Source organism: Mobula birostris, chromosome X (genome assembly GCF_030028105.1).
Source record: "Mobula birostris isolate sMobBir1 chromosome X, sMobBir1.hap1, whole genome shotgun sequence".
Classification (NCBI taxonomy): Eukaryota; Metazoa; Chordata; class Chondrichthyes; order Myliobatiformes; family Myliobatidae; genus Mobula; species Mobula birostris.
This window is the reverse complement of record NC_092402.1, coordinates 65,435,405-65,456,431: the sequence shown is the minus strand read 5'-3', so window position 1 is coordinate 65,456,431 and position 21,027 is coordinate 65,435,405. Positions and strand designations below refer to the sequence as shown.

The window sequence follows — 21,027 nt, the reverse complement described above, 5'->3', positions numbered from 1 at the left end:
CAAAAAGGTGCAACAGCGCCTTTATTTCCTGCGGAGCATGAAGAAAGCTCACCTCTGTCCCAGGATACTGACGAACTTTTACTGCTGTACCATCGAGAGCATATTCAGCAACTGCATCTCAGTGCGGTATGGCAATTGTCCTTTATTGGACCACAAAGCACTCCAGCGTGTGGTGAAAACTACCCACCATTGAGAACATCTACCATAAATGCTGCCCGAGCCAGGCAAAAAGCATTATCAGGGATGCATCTCACCCTAACCATGGACTTTTTGATCTCCTCCCATCCGGTAGGCGCTACAGGAGCCTCCGCTCCCGCACCAGCAGGCACAGGAAGAGCTTCTTCCCTGAGGCTGTGACACTGCTGAACCTCTCATCACAGCGCTAAGCAGTATTGCATCCGTATTGTACTGTCTCAGTACTTTTGTATTTGTGTGCTGTAGCACTTTCTTTTATTCCCAGTTATTTTGTAAATAACACTATTCTTTGCATTTCTGGTCAGATGCTAAATGCATTTCATTGGCTTTGTATCTGTACTTGGCACAATGACAATAAAGTTGAATCTAATCTACTCAAAAAAAACTGTGGGGAATCTTAAGTTTTGAACTATACAAGGCAAAAGAAAGGACACACAGAAGTTAAGCAGCAGCAATAGTGAAGGTATTCCAAAGATTAGTTTATTTTGAAGGAAAACGGATGGGGCATTATACATGATAATAAAAGACATCTCCTGGAAAGCAGACTATAGAGTACAAATCTTTTTTAATAGAAGGTATTATACAAATTTTACATAAGTCCTCTCAGTGTGTAATGTGTAAACTAATTCATTACTTTTTTCTATATAGGGGTAGTAGTGGTGGTCGTGGCAGTGGGGTGGAAAGGAATTAAGAGAGAAAAAACTCATTTCTGAGAATCGCCAATAAATACCTGTGTTTAAAGCTGAATTTCTCTTAAAACACAGACTGTAGTACTATTTAACTCGAACCCCGGAATTCTAAATTTGATTTCTTTCAGGCAATTTTAATAAACAAAATGTCCAATTTTTCTCCATCAAAATTCTTCAGATGATACTATGAACGCAGCAAATTTATTTCTGTCAAATGAAACTGCTTTATTATCCATACAAACCATTGCAGCATAAAATCACTCAAGCTGGTAAAGAGTAAAACACAGTCCGCTACTGCTGGAAAGGGTTAAAAGAATCAAGAGGGCTTGATTGAATTGTTTTGAAACCCAGTTTGAACTGCTAGTGACTAGGCAAATCAGCATAGTGCATTGAGGATCATTTTAATTCTGGGCAAATAAAGTTAAAAGTAGGAAATGCTGTTTTTTAAAAAGCTTTTTTTATATATCTTTTAATCGTGGTCACATTTTGCACTTGCTTTTCATCAGAAGGTCTTGATTACAGACTCAGTGATGCATATTTAAATACACAGTCCCTTTGCTGCAGCACTAAACAAATAAAAGGATCATGCAGGATTCATATTGAAAAGCAGAAGTCTCAATATCAATATTCCCAACAGTATCCAGACTCAATGTGACTGAAGAGAATTTAATTAGAACCCAATCTTTGATCTTTATGTCCTATTATTTTCAGAACTATCAATTGTTAGAACACCAAAGCCAATTGTTCAAGCAAACATTTCAATATAAATGCCTTCGAGAACTAAACCTGATCACCCAAAAATATAAGAATGCAACTGTTAAAATGTTTGCACTGTACAATGAGATGTAAAAAATTTCAGCTCTTTCAGCTCCACTAGAATATGTTGTCAAGTGCAAAAAAAGCTGTAACCTTCATGATCTGGGATTGGTTGTAAACCAGACTAAGTAGACAAAAATGCAACATATTTATTACATTCCTAGGGACTTGTAAGGTAGTTTTTAGTAAAAAGATCAACATGCTTCTAGTGTTAACTTGTGAAGGGATACTGTTTTCTGAACTGTGTTGCAGTTAGTTCAAGCACAGCAGTTTAGACAGTGTTCAGCTGTCTTTACAATGTTCACTTTGATAAAGCACCTGTCCTTGCTTTTACAACCCGTGACATGTAATAATGAGTAACATCCAGTGAACTTGAAATTTGCCAGGAAGGTAAATTGAGATTTCTCGAGGTTACTGGAATGGAAACTTGAATTAATTAATTAAAAGTACTCATCCAATGATACTACAAGACTCTAGAAACTGTACCAGTACAATCTGCAGGTTTCCAAGATCATGTATATGCATGTCAAAACAATTCTTTATGGCAGTCTTACAAATATCTAGGACTTCAGCTTGCAGTCAGATAGACCTTAAAAATATCAGAGACCCTTATATATTTAATCTGTTCATGAAAGCAGTGAAAACAAAAGAAAAAGATACCTGATCCAGTATGTTCAAATATCTGACATGCAGTAATTTTAATTCACTTTCCAGTAGAAAACTTCACTTTTGATTGGTGCAAATTGCACTCTATTGTTTGGAAATCTGTTTGTATGTCAATATTTATGTACAATCAAAACAATGTCACAACTGAATAAGCCTGGAGTTGGCAGTTTCCAATATTTACTGGAAAGGATTTCAAAAAAATTATAGAATAGATCAGATGAAAAAGATGCGCAGACTAAGATGTTTAAACTTGTCTACGATGTCAGACATCAAAAAGATCCAGATCTTAACCTGCGTGAAGGAGAGGAGCCATTTTCTTGTGGCAATATATGTGTACGCTGTGTACAAAGTGTGTTTTTACTTTTAAGCTACTCAATGGCACATCTATTGGCCACTAATTCCAATACACATCTGTTCATAGAGGGATGTATCAGCAAATTTGGCCCCAACAACTCTCACCTGAAATACCAGCAAATCAGCTGTACAGCAACAGCATAATACTCTCAAATTTATGGGGAGAAACAAATAATGTTGGGAGTTTAGTAATATCAACAGACTGCTGTAGAATTTCAAGATTAGTCCCAGTAGCAGGTTGACCAATTTGGTTATGGTGGGGTAAGGAAAACTGTTAACCCACTGTTATCAATTATTTGACTATGACCCAAATCCCAATTTATTTTAAAATATCATCTGACATCTTGGAAGGGGCATCAAAATTGTGTCAACTGTTTGTACCAATCATACTAGCCAATTTTATTTTAAAAAGTGCACCATCAATTACAATTTCTTTTCCTCTATGGACCACTATTCACTTTCAGCCTTATTAGGTTTTTCTTTTTTAAAAAAAAGAGGGACATCCAAATGTAAAATACCATTCTAACTACTGCACACAATGTTTTCTCAAAAGCCAGAGGCCAACATATTAAGTGGTAGATGAAATCTCCATAGGTTTCATATTCAATGGCTGCAGCAGCATGCAAGAAAAAGTTCCGGGAGATGTAAGCCATATGGGTTGTTGACAGTCACATTTTAATTGAAGTTCATTCTTTCAGTTCTTTGAAAAGGGGAAGTGGATACGTTTTCCTCAAACAGAACTTTAGTCTGTACTGTCTCCTTCTTCATCAGCATCAATCATCAAAGCAGCATATTTGCTAGCCGAGCTGAATTTCTACAGAAAGATGGCAATATACAGCACAGGATAAGTTAAAACGCTCCAATACACAATTCTTTCCCCATCTCTGTCCTGAAGGTGCCAAGTACTACTCATGCTGATGATGATCCCATAGAGGCTACAGCATTCTGAACCACAGAGAACCAAAGGGAACTTTGCCAATATTCTATTAGTGGAAAGATAAATTGCACCCTTACCATTGCTTGTTTATGCCCACATACATAATATGTACAATTATATTTTGGGTCCCCATGAAGGGATCTACTGTAGGCATCACTTGTAAGGCCAGCATTTGTTGTCCATATCTGACTGTCTAAGCTGGTAGTAAACCATTTTCTTGAACTCTTGCAGCTCCTCTAGTGAAGGTGCACCCAGAGTTTGTTGGGGAAGGAGTTCCACTATTTAGGGCAATTGATAAAAGATTGTCACGGGATATCCTGCCTCTAATCTGCTCTTGGTTATATATAGCTGTGCCAGTTGAGTTCTTGGTCTAAGCCCCCGCCCCCCGCCGCCCCAAGATATTGAATACCTTCCCTGAAGGTTGACTAAGCAGGTGACTTTGATCACCCATGTCTATACTTAACCCACAGGACTTAGAATCCCAAATTATTTATACAGTTGTTTGAATATCTGAGAAGAAACACACATCTTAACTTGGTTAAAACAATGCTTAACGATTTGTTGAATGCAAGAGTTTGTTTCTACACTGCAGATAATGCTTTTCCAATTAAGATTACTTCTATGACTTACAGGAGTGGGCAATTCTTCGTATTTCTTTGGCTCAGTTATAGGTTTTGAATCACGGCCCTTTTTGTCTTTCCTGTGGACGAAAAGCAAACATTATGTATTGATCCTGCATTAGAAAATAATAAAATCAGGTCTTTTGCAACACATGTTATATTTAGAATATCAACTGTCCTGCTGATGCACCATGTACAATCAAGAGTACAGATTAAAATTTGGCAATGTTCTCTATTTCCAGTGTCAGGGAGTAAGTACACCATCATTCCTACTGATAGTATGATCACAGGCTAAAGCTAATACACACTACAAGACATGCTGGTGTTAGCAATATCAAATTTCACAAATTAAAATATCATTCCTTCACATGCTTAGCTTCAGGGAGCTGTAGTGCAAATGGGTTGGTCAGAACTACATCTGCAATGATGAGGGGAAATCTTCTAACTTGACAATGAGAAAATAGCAAACTATTGAAACAAAACAGCTATGAAGGACGAACCTTTCTGATTCCTTCCTTCGGTCCTTGTTTATGCTATCATTCTGACCCCGACTCACAGCACTGTTGGCTCCGCCGCGTTCTTTGGGTGAAGTTTTGTCTTTTATTTCATATTCTGCTTTATCATCTAAAATTTTAAAAAATGCTTATTAAAATCTCAGTTCTGATCAGATCAGTAATTTAGAAGTGATTTAACAATGTAATAGATTGCCTTGAATCATTAAGCCAGAGATCCCATAAAACACTAATTTATACACATTTCTTGCTTTCTAACAGTTGGTGTCTACTTGCTAAGTACTTTGAAAAGCAAAATTCAATCTTGCCCAGAGTAGAACTGGAAAATATCTGCAAGTTCTGCCTCATATATAATAACTTACTCATTTTATTTTCTAGTGAGTGCAATGAAAGTTTTCTGCTGTAGTCCATTATAATAGCCCTTGTATTCTAATAATACTCCAGTATCCTTACATTAGTCGGAAAACTCTGTCCATAGCTTCTTTATAAAACTACACTTACTAACTGCATCAAGGCTTGACATAATCACTTTTAAATTAAAGGAAAATATAGCTTGATGACTTGTTTGCTTATGTCTCAACACACCTACTACTTATCAGGACCTATCAGCTCATGAAGCCAGATTGCCCAGTGCTTGCCTGCAAACAAAAACTATATGGTTGATCTTAATAAAACCACAATGCTAGATTTCCTTAAGTTCTTTACTCTACAGTAGGTGAGACACTCTGAAAATACAGGCCCCATAGCATAACCAAATGCTAATAATTGTAATTATTCAGAAATTATTAAGTGTTTGCACATTTCCAAAAATGGCCACACAAAAGACGCACCATATTAATCAAGAGATCCTCGAAAATTAATGGCTGAGCAACTTTTAAACAAGGTTACGATAACATCAGGCAATTCTTGATTCAAATACTGATTTATGCAGTTGAGGGGAAAACTAGGTATTAATAACTGCCTTCTTCCATCGAAGTCAAAGCATGGAATGCCCAAATTTCACAATGTGAATGAACAATTAAATAATCTTTAAAGTGTGAAATTGCTTAGCAAAGGAGGTAGGAAGAAACAAAATAATGTTACCCATCAGTCATTTATCAATTGGTTACAAACAAATTATTACTTTTTCCTAGTAACAAAAACTTATGATTAACAGAGATACACCTCCAGTTTTAACTTTGTATTATTATACTATTCACTGCTATACTCTTAAATAGTGCCTTTATTCCATACCTGTTGGTGGAACTGGTCCAGCTTTGCCACTTGGTGACCTGTTCAGAAGGCAGATCACAATGTACTGTAAATTCACTATATGTTTTAATCATTAACAACAAACTTTTTTTAATACTAGATAAAATTCAAATTGTAATAGATATTACAAAAATTGTACATTTATTTGAACATAATGATGCTTTTGAGCATCATTAGGAACACAACAGCTGGTTCTCTACCCATCCCCACCCTCATCCCAGCATCTTTCAACAAAATATGCCCAAAATTTGAAAGTGACTCCAGAAACTTGCTCCATTTAAAAGTGATACTAATTTATTCAGGAAATTACATCCTTTATGATGCCAAATGCAACAATGTTGCAACTCAATTTTCACAGTCAAAATAACAATAGTTATTTTCCTACTTCCAGTTTCTCTCTCTTGAAGGCACAAATATAGAGGTAGACAATTCCATTGATTCTAGCAGTTTGTATACCTCAACCAAGCAGCACTCATGCGAAGCACAGTGGCATCTTTAACTGATGGACCAGTGTATAAATTCAGGAAAAAATTGCAATCTATACCTGAGTGATTTACTTGACGACACACTATTCGGTGAAAGGGGCATTGTGGCCTCTGTCTCAGTGTTCTGATTACTACTTCGCTTTGTCCAGGCATTTTCTTTAGGTGGAGGGGCAGGTACAACCTTAAGTCGAAGCTGGTCTGGTTTACAAGATTTGGACACTGGTGAGTGCGGCTCCTCTTCTTTGCTGAACACTTCATTATCCAATGATTTTTCACTCTCTCTTCTGACTGTAGCTTGAAATGAGAATATAGAAAATTAGTTGCTTTAGAAGGAATACTTCCAGATCAAAAATCACAATTTAAAACAAATATATTAACTTAACAGTAACACCTCCCAACTCTACAAATATGACTGGTGCTGCATGTGAATGCTGATCATTTTTTTCATATTTACTGAAATTGCAAACTGCCATGAACCCAAATGTTATTCCTTTTCTCTTCTGCACTATTTTGTAAATCGGTAATTTTTAGATCTTTGCACTGTATCTTTATCACTAAATTTCATGTCAATTAAGTGATAATAAACACAATTCTGAATATTCCACAAGCTACAATAGATACACAGATTAATATATCTGTGAACTACATTGATTATATTATAAAAGTAGCATAATTGTGGCAATAGCAAACAAAAAAAATCATACTATACTCTGCAAAATACATTACTGTATAGTGGACAGGAACTAAAACAATCTCCAAGCTTACATCTGCATTCTCCTTATCAGAAGGGAAATGGTTCTACATTTTCCTAAGGGATGATTATCAGTGCTGTGTGTTTGCTGAGAGAGTCCACCAACCAGGACAGACTGAAGGGATTTGGTTATGCTGAGTTTGATAATGTGGAATCGCTGATGAATGCTTTGCGTTTCAATGAAGAGGTACAGTAAATGTATTCAAGATTATAGTGTCATGTTTCTGTTAAAATACCAGGGTGTGATATTTAATTTTTTTTAAATCTAGAAAATAACTTTGGAAATTTCTAAATTTAATTTTCATAATATTATCCAAGTTTCTTGATTCATTCATTACTGTTTAGGAATGCGAAATATTACACCTAATGTGTATGGCGTTGGTACTTTAGCACCGGTAAGCTATTTTCAGTGTTAACTCCAAGCTACTTATTCTCTAAGTAAAAGGTTTTTTTTTGTGGTGTCACACCATGTCAACCCAACTCTAAGAATCACCCTTTGATTTTTTAGCTAATTTTCACCGCACCTCAAAAGCTTTTTTCTAAAATCCATTTCTTTCCACCTTGTGGACTTATTGCTTGCTCAAGTCAAAATGCATCATCTTTGTAGAATGCCCACTACTGGAAGTGAAGATCCATCATTCTTCAGAACGCCAATAAATTCATGATGAACCACATCTGCAGTGCCTTGTAAAAGTCTTCAGTCCCCATCCTTCGTTTTCATAAATGAGCATTACAACCAGAGATTTGTTTAAATGTAGCTGAGAATTTTTATTTGTGAATCACCTCTTCGCATCCCCCCCCAACACAGAGGAGCCCAAAAGACAGGGATAGTTGTTGGAACACAGAAGACTGAGAGATTTGATGAGGGGTATAGATATGGTAAATGCAAGTAGGCTTTCCCCACCGAGTTTGGGTGGGATAACTGGAGGTCATCCGTTAAGGGTGAAAGGCGAAAAGAATGAGGGAAACTTCTTTACGCAGGGTCTTGAGAGTGTGGAATGAGCTGGCAGCTCACGTGGTGATTGCAAGCTCGCTTTCAATATTTAACAGAAGTTTGGTTAGGTACATGGATGGTAGGGGTATGGAGGGCTGTAGACCATGTGCAGCTCGATAGGAATAGGCAGCTTAAATGGCTCGGCGTGAACTAGATGGGCCTAAGAGCCCGTTTCTGTACTGCACTTTTGTATGACTCTACCAATATCATGGATTTAGATCTATGCTACAATGACCAGTGAAAGAATCTTTCAGGCTCCATCTATGTATAGCAACAAACTGTCTTATTTAAACCTGTATCCAAGAAATACACACGGTAATCTTGGTTTGTAGCTGCAGTGGGTTCTTCTTAAAATTGTCACAACAGTCAAAGCTTTACCTATATTGCTTTGCAACTGTATTCTTCTATCTTTGAAGTCCCAAAACAATTAGGAAGCATGTACGAAGAAACAGCAGAGGATCAGTTTCAGCTTCAGTTAGCATAATGCTGACATTAGGTTACAAATGAAGTAAATTATCCTGTGGAGGTCACGTTAGTCATTTAACAATGTGCCAGATTTTTTTTATATATATAACAAACCAGAGTCAATGTTTCAGTGGTTTAAGGCTACATCCATTCAGGCAAAATGATCAACTCTTCCAAACAGCAGTTTAACAGGTCTGTATAAAGATAAATTGACAAGTGAAAATAAAAAAAACTGCAGATGTTGGAAACACTGAGGTCACTCAGCACCTGTGGAAACAGAAACAGTTAACATGACAGGTCAAAAACCCTTCAGCAGAACAGGGAAAAGAGAAGACAAGTTAGTTTTGGGAGACACATATGTAAAAGCTGTGAAATGCAAGTCGGCGATTGAATAGAAACCAAAAGGGAGAATGCTGGCAATGTCCAACAGATGAGGCAATCGATATTGAGCAAGGAAAATCTAAGTTAATATTACAGATAATTGACCAACAGCAGAACCAGCTAGTTTTGAAGACAAAGTGAATTATCTGAAATTGTTGAATTCAACAGAGCTCCAAAGACTATTCTGTAATTACTTGAATGAGTGATTTTCAGAAGCCACTTGCAGCCATGTTCTTCCTTGTTCAGGCAGAATGGTCTTCTGGCCCCTTTGGTGCAAAGGATCTTCATCCTGCTTTGTATCACACTCATTAGAACTTTTGTCTCCATCAGTAAATTTATGAGCTTCTCCCTGCAGCCTTCACTGTTGCCACAATGTGAATAGCTGCTTAGGGGAGTGTGTCTTTAAGAGCCAAAACCCTTCTATATCAGTGAGCAGTGAGTGTTGGAAGCTGCTTTCAGCCGAGCCTAGTCTGCTGGGAACTGTGCAGGTTCCATTTTAATGCTTGTTCTGGGTGTAAACCAAATTTGTAAATATGTAATTATGCTGGATCTGATTGGGAATGAGCTAAAACACAGCCATGATTGCATGCACCAATTGAAATGGAAAGAAACATTTCTATAGGTAGTGTTTGAATGACCTGATAATCTCCTGAGGAACCATGAGAGGACAATTCACCTGCTCCTCTTCAAACAGTGACTGTGCCTATCCAAAAACTGGTAAATCTCATCAGCACGTCTCAATGACCTTCACAGCCTTTCTGAAATGTGATCAGTTGTGGCTTAACCAGTGTTTATAAACATTCAAGTTACCTTCACTGCTTTTGTACACAATATCCCTTCTCAGGTCTAAGATCCAGTTTGTTTTGCTAACTACTCTCTCAAACATCCAGCACACTGACCCGTCCTACCCCTAATTCTGCATACTTTTATGATCTCTGTCAATATATCTATTGGCTTGCCTGATCCTATCTGCCAAAATGCATTCTCTGCTAGCCTAGGAAGAGGAAAGGGGGTTTTGGGGGCGGGGGGGGGGGGGGAACGGTGTTACAAAGACCTTTAAGTTTGAATTCATCAAATTCATAGTTTACTCTGTCCTAATATTCAAATCATTTACATATACAAAAAAGCAGGCAGCCAGCACTTTACATCTACTGATATTCATACCTCTTCTAAGAGATTATAAAAACTCAGAATATTTAAAATGTTACCTCGACCTGCAGGGACACATGTATCAGTTGGCTGTGAAGAGTCACTGGCAGTCCTTGAACGCTCCACCTGATCTTCATTGCGCCAGCTTGGATGTCTACATTGAACCAAAGGACATTCACAAAATGACATCAAATTGATTTAAGTGCCAATTACCAGAAAAAATCCAAATTGGTTAACATTCGAGTCAGGCAAGTCAATGGTGATTTTGTGGTAGTAATAAGGCAAAGCCACCAAAGTAACTCAGTAATTTTTGAGATTTTCAGTCCCTGTGCAACTGTATCCACACTGACAGACCCTGGTCAGTTGTTGCCAACCCACACATCTCCTCCACACTTACCATTGGCACAGATGCACTGCAGGGGTAAGTGCTTAGCCCCCTGCTCTAGTCTATGCTTATGATTATGCAGTTAAATACAGCTCCAATGCCATTTTTAAGTATGCTGACGACACAATAGTTACTGGGCGAATGGTGATGAATTAGCATATAGGAGGGAGATTGAAAATCTCGTTGAATGGTATCACAACAACCTCTCACTCAACATCAAAACCAAAGGTTGACTACAGGAGGAACAAGCCAGAGGTTCAAGAGCCAGTCCTCATTAACCATATAACAATTACAGCACGGAAACAAGCCATCTTGGCCCTTCTAGTCCGTGCCGAACTCTTACTCTCACCTAGTCCCACCGACCTGCACTCAGCCCATAACCCTCCATTCCTTTCCTGTCCATATAGCTATGCAATTTTACTTTAAATGACCACATCGAACCTGCCTCAACCACTTCTGCTGGAAGCTCATTCCACCCAGCCACCACTCCCTGAGTAAAGAAGTTCCCCCTCATGTTACCCCTAAACTTTTGCCCCCGAAATCTCAACTCATGTCCTCTTGTTTAAATCTCCCCACTCTCAATGGAAAAAGCCTATCCACATCAACTCTATCTATCCCCCTCATAATTTTAAATACCTCTATTAAGCCCCCCCTCATTCTTCTACGCTCCAAAGAACAAAGACCCCACTTGTTCAACCTTTCTCTGTAACTTAGGTGATGAAACCCAGGTAACATTCTAGTAAATCTTCTCTGTACTCTCTCTATCTTGTTGACATCTTTCCTATAATTCAGTGACCAGAACTGTACACAATACTCCAAATTTCGCCTTACCAATGCCTTGTACAATTTTAACATTACATCCCAACTCCTATACTCAATGCTCTGATTTATAAGGGCCAGCATACCAAAAGCTTTCTTCACCACCCTACCCACATGAGATTCCACCTTCAGGGAACTATGCACCATTATTCCTAGATCCCTCTGTTCCACTGCATTCTTCAATGCCCTACCATTTACCATGTATGTCCTATTTTGATTAGTCCTACCAAAATGTCCTACCTCACATTTATCAGCATTAAACTCCATCTGCCATCTTTCAGCCCACTCTTCTAACTGCCCTAAATCTCTCTGCAAGCTTTGAAAACCTACTTCATTATCCACAACACCACCTATCTTAGTATCATCTGCATACTTACTAATCCAATTTACTACCCCATCACCCAGATCATTAATGAATATGACAAACAACATCGGACCCAGTACAGATCCGTGAGGCACACACCACTAGTCACCGGCCTCCAATCTGACAAACAGTTATCCACCACTGCTCTCTGGCGTCTCCCATCCAACCACTGCTGATCCATTTTACTACTTCAATATTAATACCTAATGTTTGAACCTTCCTAACTAACCTTCCATGTGGAACCTTGTCAAAGGCCTTAATGAAGTCAATATAGACAACATCCACCGCTTTACCCTCGTCAACTTTCCGAGTAACCTCTTCAAAAAATTCAATAAGATTTGTCAAACATGACCTTCCACGCACAAATCCATGTTGACTGTTCCTAATCAGACCCGGTCTATCCAGATAATTATATATACCATCTCTAAGAATACTTTCCATCAATTTACCCACCACTGACGTCAAACTTACAGGCCGATAATTGCTAGGTTTACCCTTAGAACCCTTTTTAAACAATGGAACAACATGAGCAATACGCCAATCCTCCGGCACCATCCCCATTTCTAATGACATTTGAAATATTTCTGTCAGAGCCCCTGCTATTTCTACACTAACATCCCTCAAGGTCCTAGGGAATATCTTGTCCGGACCCGGAGACTTATCCACTTTTATATTCCTTAAAAGCGCCAGTACTTCCTCTTCTTTAATCATCATAGTTTCCATAACTTCCCTACCCGTTTCCCTTATCTTACACAATTCAATATCCTTCTCCTTAGTGAATACTGGAGAAAAGAAATTGTTCAAAATCTCCCCCATCTCTTTTGGCTCCGCACATAGCCATCCACTTTGATTCTCCAAGGGACCAATTTTATCCCTCACTGTCCTTTTGCCACTAACATAACTGTAGAAACCCTTTGGATTTATTTTCACCTTACTTGCCAAAGCAACCTTGTATCTTCTTTTAGCTTTTCTAATTTCTTTCTTAAGATTCTTTTTACATTCTTTATATTCCTCAAGCACCTCAATTATTCCATGCTGCCTATATTTATTGTAGATATCTCTTTTTCCTACCAAGTCTCCAATATCCCTTGAAAACCATGGCTCTCTCAAACTTTTAACCTTTCCCTTCAACATAAAGATTCTGTACCCTCAAAATTTCACCTTTAAATGACCTCCATTACATCCTTCCCATAAAACAAATTGTCCCAATCCACTCCTTCTAAATCTTTTTGCATCTCCTCAAAGTTAGCCTTTCTCCAATCAAAAATCTCCACCTTGGGTCCAGATCTATCCTTCTCCATAATTATATTGAAACTAATGGCATTGTGATCACTGGACCCAAAGTGCTCCCCAACACATATCTCCGTCACCTGGCCTATCTCATTCCCTAACAGGAGATCCAACACTGCCCCTTCTCTAGTTGGTACCTCTATATATTGCTGCAAAAAACTATCCTGCACACATTTTACAAACTCCAAACCATCCAGCCCTTTTACAGTATGGACTTCCCAGTCAACGTGTGGAAAATTAAAATCTCCCACATTCACAACCTTGTGCTGACTACAAATATCAGCTATCTCCTCACAAATTTGCTCCTCCACTTCTCGCTCCCCATTAGGTGGTCTATAATACACCCGTAAGTGTTACTACACCTTTCCCATTCCTCAATTCCACCCAAATAGCCTCCCTAGACGAGCCCTCTAATCTATCATGCCAGAGCACTGCTGTAATATTTTCTCTGACAAGCAATGCAACACCTCCCCCTCTTGTCCCTCCAATACTATCACACCTGAAGCAACAAAATCCAGGAATATTTAGTTGCCAATCACACCCCTCCTGCAACCATGTTTCACTAATAGCTACAACATCATACTTCCAGGTATCAATCCATGCTCTAAGCTCATCCACCTTTCTTATAATGCTCCTTGCATTAAAATAAATGCATTTAAGAAAATTTCCACCTCTTACTCTCTGTTTATCACTAATGGTGCAAACAACTTTACTATTTTCTTTTTCTTCCTTCTCCCCTACATCTGTTCCTACACTCTGGTTCCCTACCCCATTGTATCTAGTTTAAATCCACTGGAGCCTCTCTAGCAAACCTACCTGCAAGAATATTTGTCCCCCTCCAGTTCAGATGTAAACCATCCCACCGAAACAGGTCCCACCTTCCCTGGAAAACTGCCCAATTATCTATATTAGGAGAATGGAAGTGGGGAGGGTCAGCAGCTTTAAATTCTTCAGCAATATCATTTCGGGGATCTATCCTGGGACCAGCATGGAAGTACCATGACAAAGGAGGCATAACAGTGCCTCTACTTTCTTAGAAATTTGTCACAAAAAAAACTTACAAACCTTTATAGATGTACAGCGGAGAGTATCCTAACTGACTGCATCACTGCCTGGTATAGAAACACCAATGCACAGAAACAGAAAATGCAACATTAAGTAGTGAATACAGCCCAGCCCATTACGGGCAAAGCCCTCCCAACAGTAGCTTCCACCTTCAATGATCCTCACCATCCAGCCCATGCCCTCTTCCTGTTACTAGTATCGGGAAGGAGGTACAGAAGCACTAGGTTCACCAGATTCAGGAACAGTTATCACCCTACAACCATCAGGATCCTGAACCACCATGTATAACTTCATTCACCACTGCTCTGAACCAATTTTTATGACCTAAAGACACACTTTCAAGGACTCTTTTAAAACTCATGTTCTCAGTATTATATCTATTTGCACAGTTTGTCTTCTTTTGTACACTGGTTGTTTGTCAGTCTTTGTCTATTTATGTATATTTTTTTCCATAGAACACTACAGCACAGCTTAGGCCCTTCGGCTCACAATATTGTGCTGACTTTTTAGCCTGCTCCGAGATCAGTCTAACCCTTTCCCCTTACATAGCCCTCCATTTTTCTGTCATCTATGTGCCAATCTAAGAGTTTTTTTTTAAATTACATGCCCTAATGTATCTGCCTTTACCACCACCCGACAGGGAATTCCATTCACCCACCACTTTTCTCCAATCATGCCCCCTTATATATTATTCCCACACCCTGGGAAAACATCTCCGGCTATCCACTTGATCTGTGCTTACCATCTTGTACAACTCTATCAAGTCATCTCTCATCCTCCTTCACTCCAAAGAGAAAAGCCCTAGCTTGCTCAACTTATCCTCATAAAACATGCTCTCTAATTCAAGCAGCGCCTTGGTAAACCTCCTCTACACCTTCTCTAAAGCTTCCTATAATGAGACAACCTGAACTAAACACAATACTCCAAGTGTGGTGTAACCAGTGTTTTATGGAGCTGCAACATACCTCACAATTTTTGAACTCAATCCCCTGAATAATAAAGGCTAACACACCATACGCCTTCTTAAGCAGCCTATCAACTTCCGCAGCAACTTTTGATTTATCTTTGGACATGGACCCCAAATCCCTGTTCCTCCACACTGCTCAGTATCTTGCCATTAATCCTGTATTCTGCCTTCACACTTTTCCAAGTTGAACTTCATCTGCTACTTCTCAGCTCTCAGTCTTGTCAGTGTTCTGTATAACCTACAGCAACCTTCCACACTATGCACAACTCCTACAACCTCTGTTATCTGCAAACTTACACACCCTTCCACTTTCTCCTGCAAGTCATTTATAAAAATCCCAAAGTGCAGGGCTACCGGAACAGATCCCTGTGGACCACCACTGGTCTCCAACTTCCAGGAAGAATGCACTCCATTTACAACCATCCTCTGCCTTCTATGGGCAAGCCAGTTCTGAATCCACACAGCCAGGTTTCCGAATCCCATGCCTCCTGAGTTTCTGAATGAGCCTACCATAGGGAATCTTATTAAACATCTTACTAAGAACCATATATACCACATCCACTGCTCTACATTCAATGTGCCTTGACATTCACAAAGAATTCAATTAGGCTAGTGAGTTATGGCTTACCCCTCACAAAGCCATACTGATGATCCCTAATCAGACCATCTTCTCCAAATGCTTGTAAATCCTATCTCTAAGAATACTCTACAATAATATATCCACCACTGAAGCAAGACTCACTGGTCTCTAATTCCCAGGGTTATTCTATTTCTTTACTTCAACAAAGGAATAACATTTGCCACCTTCCAATCATCTAGTACTACTCCTGTGGCCAGTGAGGACGCCAAGATCATCACCAAAGACACAGTAAACTCTTCCCTCTCTTCCTGAGGTAACCTGGGAAATACCCTGTCCTACCTAGGGACTTCTTTATTCTAATGTTTTTCAAAAATCCTCAAAAATATCCTCTTTCTTAATGTCAACAGGTTCTAGCATATCAGCCTGTTTACAGTGTCCTCATATACATTAAGATCCTTCTCACAACTGAATACTAAAGCAAAGCATTCATTAAGGACCTCCCCTACCTCTTCTGACTCCAAGCAAGTTTCCCCTTCTATCCCCGATCACTCTAGTCGTTGTCCTGTTCTTCACATATGTGAAGAACTGTGCAATAGAAAAAGTAGTAATAATAATAATAAAGCAATAAATATCAAGAACAAGAGACGAAGTGTCCTTGAAAGTGATAAAGTGAGTCTATAGGTTGTGGGAACATTTCAATGTTCCTGAACCTTGTGTGCGAGCGCTGATGCTCCTGTACCTTCTTCCTGATGGCAGCAATGAGAAGAGAGCATGGCCTTGGTGGTGGGGGTCCCCAGTGATGGATGTTACTTTCCTGCAACAATTTTTCGTGTAGACGTGCTCAATGGTGGGTAGGGCTATAGCTGTGATGGACTGAGCCACCTCCACTGCTTTTTGTAGGATCTTCTGTTCAAGAGCATTGGTGTTTCCATACCAAGCTGTGATGCAGACAGTCAATATATGCTCCACCACACACCTATAGAAGTTTGTCAAAGTTTTAGATGTCATGCCGTGCTTTCTTCGTAATTGCACATATGTGCTGGGCGCAGGATAGATCCCCTGATATAGTAAAACTGAGGAATTTAAATTTGCTGACCCTCTCCACTTCTTGATCCCCCAATGAGGACTGGCTGGACCTCTGGTTTCCTTCTCCTGAAGTCGATAATCAGCTCCTTGGTCTTCATGACATTGAGCAAGAGGTTGTTGTGGCATCACTCAGCCAGATTTTCAATCTCACTCATATATGCTGATTCATCACCACTTTTGATTCTGCCTACAAGAGTGGTGTCATCTGCAAACTTGAACATAATATGAGCGTTGTGCTTAGCCACACAGTGCAAGTGAGGAAATCCAGGATCCAATTTCACAAAGAGGTATTGAGGTTTTGAAGCTTATTCATTAGTTCTGAGGGATGATGATATTGAATGCTGAGCATCCTGATGCATGCATCTTTGCTGTCTAGATGTTCCACAGTTGAGTGAATAGCCAGTGAGATAGCATCTGCTGTGGACCAGAAGGCAAATTGGAGCAGACCCAAGTTGCTTCTAAGCCAGGAGTTGATGTGTTTCATCATTATCCTCTCAAAACACTTAATTACTGTGGACATAACTGCTACTGAACGATAGTCATTGAGGCAGGTTACCATGATCTTCTTAAGCACCTGTATCATTGAAGCCCGCTTGAAGCAGGTGGGTACCTCACACTGTTAGAGTGAGAAGATCTCATGAACACTACAGCCAGTTGATCAAAGTTTTTTAGTACTTGGCCAGGTACCGTCTGGGCCAGATGTGCTTCGTGTGTTCACCCTCCTGAAGGCTGCTCACACATCAGCCTCAGATACTGAAATCACAGGATCATGGGGGGGGGGGTCTGGGGGAATATGTGATAGTTCCTCCATGTTTTGACAGTGCAAGTGAGCACAGAAGGCATTGAGCTCCTCTGGAAGTGATGCCCTGTTCTTGCCTATGTCATTTGATTTAACTTTATAAGAGGTGATAGTATCCAAGCCCTGTCATAACTCTCGAGCAGCCTTCATTGATTCAAGTTTCATCTGGAATTGTCACTTTGCCTGTGAGATGGCTTTCTGGAGTTCGCACCTGGACATCTCGATTCCTCCCCTTGACCAGATGCTCCACATCTCTTGTCAACCATGGTTCCTTCACCTTACTACCCTTTCCCTGCCTGAATGGGACAAACCTATCCAGAACTCCACAGAAGTGCTCCCTAAACAACCTCCACATATCCATCATGTATTTCTTTGAGTATATTTGTTTCCAATTTACACTCCCCAGTTCCTGCCTAATAGCATCATAATTCCCCCATTCCCCAATTAAATACTCTCCCATACTGTCTGCTCCTATCCCGCTCCAAGGCTATGGTAAAAGTCAGGGAAGTATGATGACTGTCTCCGACATGCTCACCCACTGAGAGATCTGTCACCTGACCAGATTCATTGCCTAGCACCAGATCCAGTACGGTCTCTCTTCTAAGCGGCCTGTCTATATATAAAGATTGCTTTCTCAAATCCCTAACCCTTTTAGAAATTTTGCTAAATCTATCACTATTATCATCCTCAAGGAGAAAAAAGTTCATACTCTTTGATAAACTTTTCTTATTCTTTGTGCTATTTAGCAAGTTCTTTCATGTCAACAGTAAAAATTTTTATTGAAGAACTGAAGTGGAAAAATTCCACTGATAAGTTTTGGTCTTGCATAAACTAGTTCTAAATATTTTAAATTAACAAGAGAACCAAAGTAAAATGAGTTCCTGTCACAAAACTTAAAATAACTTAAGAACCCAAAGAGTAATTTATGAATGAATACTGAATTGCTGCATGTGCTTCAAAACGTAATAATGGTTATTTTGTGCATCACTAAAGTGAAATTTACACCTAATTTTAGAAAATATAATTAAAAATGGACAAAATTTGATTACTCTGCATGCCATCACAGATGGCACAAGTTGAAATCAATGATGGAAAGCGTCGTATCTTTAAACCCACTGATAGCTTTAAAAAAATAGATGAAAGTAAATTAGATCAGTACACTTCTTTTTAGTAGGTGGTCACCTCTATAATGCCAAGAATACATGCACTATCTTTGTTGTCAAGAGCTTGTAAACTATAAGCTGTGCTCCACAGATTTTGAACTACCAGTGCTACAAATTGAAAGTTTTCACAAGATGTTGCTAAACATATTGCTTTAATTAAGATTTCACTTCATCACCTTCAAAGTGGCGTGTTTCAACAGAACACTTAGCTTCTGCAGGGTGCTCTGCAAGATGAACATCAATTCTTCAGGCTAGAGTAAAGCAGCTCTACCCAAAGGAAACAGCTGTGTTGGGTTTCAAGACCTTCACCAAAAGCACCAACACTTCTAGGCCTCAACATTTCTGACAAAATAAAAAAGCTGCACATGCATTCATCTACCACACTTATTATTATTGAAACAGTTTCCTTTATCCTGGGGAAAAATGCTTACCTTTCTCGTGGCTGTTTAACCCCTTTAATCCCTCTTTCTTGATCATCTATTTGCCTCTGATATTTTTCTTGCTCCTTCTTCAATCTCTCTTCAACCTCACGCTCTTTAGCTGTTGTATCCACTGGCTTGGCAGCACCAAAAATGGATGCTGATCTTCCAGATGATGCTGCAGGGGGAGCACGTACAACCTCTTCTTTTGGAATGCTGCGAGGTTTCAGGTTCAATTTAGGCCTCTGTACAGGTCCTATAGGTACAATTTCACCAATTGTTCAAAATGTCACACATTCTCAAATTTATTCAGAGTAGTGGTGCACAAAACCCCAAATCAGGATATAAAGCTGTAAATGCATGCATACAAAAATCAGCGTGGAAGCAAATGTCAGTACATATATTCTCAGTGAAGAGATAATTCCAGGTGTACGCTTTTGAAATATAGCGTCTTTAACATGATTATTCCCAAGATACTAAAATTATAACATGGTGATCGATCCATGGTTATAGACAGTTTATTTTGCTAGAAGCAGACCAAAAGACACAAGGAGACAAGAGCAGAATTAGGCTACTCGGCTCATAAAAGTCTGCACTGCCATTCCACATGGCTGATATATTACCCCTCTCAACCACATTCTCCTGCTTTCTACCCATAACCTTTGACACCCTGATTAATCAAGAACCTATCAACCTCCGCCTTAAATATAGCCTATGACTTGGGTTGCACAGCCACCTGTGGCAGTAAACTCCAGATTCACCACCCTCTGGCCAAAAGAAATTTTACCTCATCTCTGTACTAAATGGATGCCCCTCTATTCTGAGGCTGTACCCTCTGGTCTTAGACCTCCCCACTATAGGGAACATCCTCTCCACATCCACTCTGTCTAGGCCTTTCAATATTCGATAAGTTTCAGTTAGATCTGCTCCTCATTCTTCTACACTCCAGTGAGTACAGGGCCCGAGTCAAACACTCGTTGTATGTTAACCCTTTCATTCCCAGGATCATTCACGTGAACATCCTCCGAGTCCTCTCCAAAGGCATTACATTCATGTGCCTATTCATACATCTCTTAAAAAGCCTCTAATGTATTTGCCTCCATGACCATTCCAGGTAGCGCATGCCAGGCATCCATGACTGAGTAAAAACTCATCCCACATCCCCCTTGAACTTACCCCCTCTCACCTTCAATGCATGTCCTCTGGTATTAGACATTTCAACCTTGGGAAGCAGACACTCTCTGTCCACTCTATGTCTCTCATGATCTTGTAAACCTCTATCAGATCTTCCCTCAGCCTCTGGTGCTCCAGAGAAAACAACCAAAGGTGATCCAGCCTCTAGTGATAACATAATGCCCTCTAAATGAGACAGCATCCTGGTAAAGCTCTTCTGCACCATCTCCAAAGCCTCAACATCCTTCCTATAGTGGGGTGACCAGAATGTATGCAGTATTCCAGATGTGACCTAACCAGAGTTTTATAAACTTGCAACATAACCTCCTGACTTCCTTCTTAAAGACTGGAATAACACTTGCAATTTTCCAGTCTTTAAGGTATACTAATGCCCCCACCATCACTACTAATGCCCTCACCATCTCTTTAGCTACCTCTTTCAGAACCCTGGGGTGTAGGCCATCTGGTCCAGGTGACTTGTCTACCTTCAGACCTTTCAGCTTCCCAAGAACCTTCTCTCTAGTATAGCAATGACATTCAATTTTGCCCCATGACACATTCACATTTCTGGCATTCTGCTAGTGCTTTCACAGTGAAGACTGACAAAAAACTTACTCAGTTTGTCTCCCATTTCTTTGTCCCATTTCCAGCG

General features: G+C 39.6%; 1 protein-coding gene across 2 annotated transcripts in view; it reads right to left on the bottom strand.

Annotated features, from left to right (window-relative positions):
• Positions 1-648: 648 nt before the first annotated feature.
• eif4ba (eukaryotic translation initiation factor 4Ba) overlaps positions 649-21,027 on the bottom strand; it is a 75,809-nt gene continuing 55,430 nt past the window's right edge. For both annotated transcript variants that reach the window (XM_072249646.1, XM_072249647.1), the window contains 7 exons: positions 19,215-19,458; positions 10,325-10,419; positions 6,585-6,819; positions 6,023-6,060; positions 4,778-4,901; positions 4,288-4,357; positions 649-3,534 (listed from right to left, as the gene is read on the bottom strand). In XM_072249646.1, the coding sequence (XP_072105747.1) occupies positions 3,463-3,534; positions 4,288-4,357; positions 4,778-4,901; positions 6,023-6,060; positions 6,585-6,819; positions 10,325-10,419; positions 19,215-19,458 (878 nt within the window). In that variant the 3' untranslated portion in view covers positions 649-3,462. The remainder of the gene's footprint in view (positions 3,535-4,287; positions 4,358-4,777; positions 4,902-6,022; positions 6,061-6,584; positions 6,820-10,324; positions 10,420-19,214; positions 19,459-21,027) is intronic.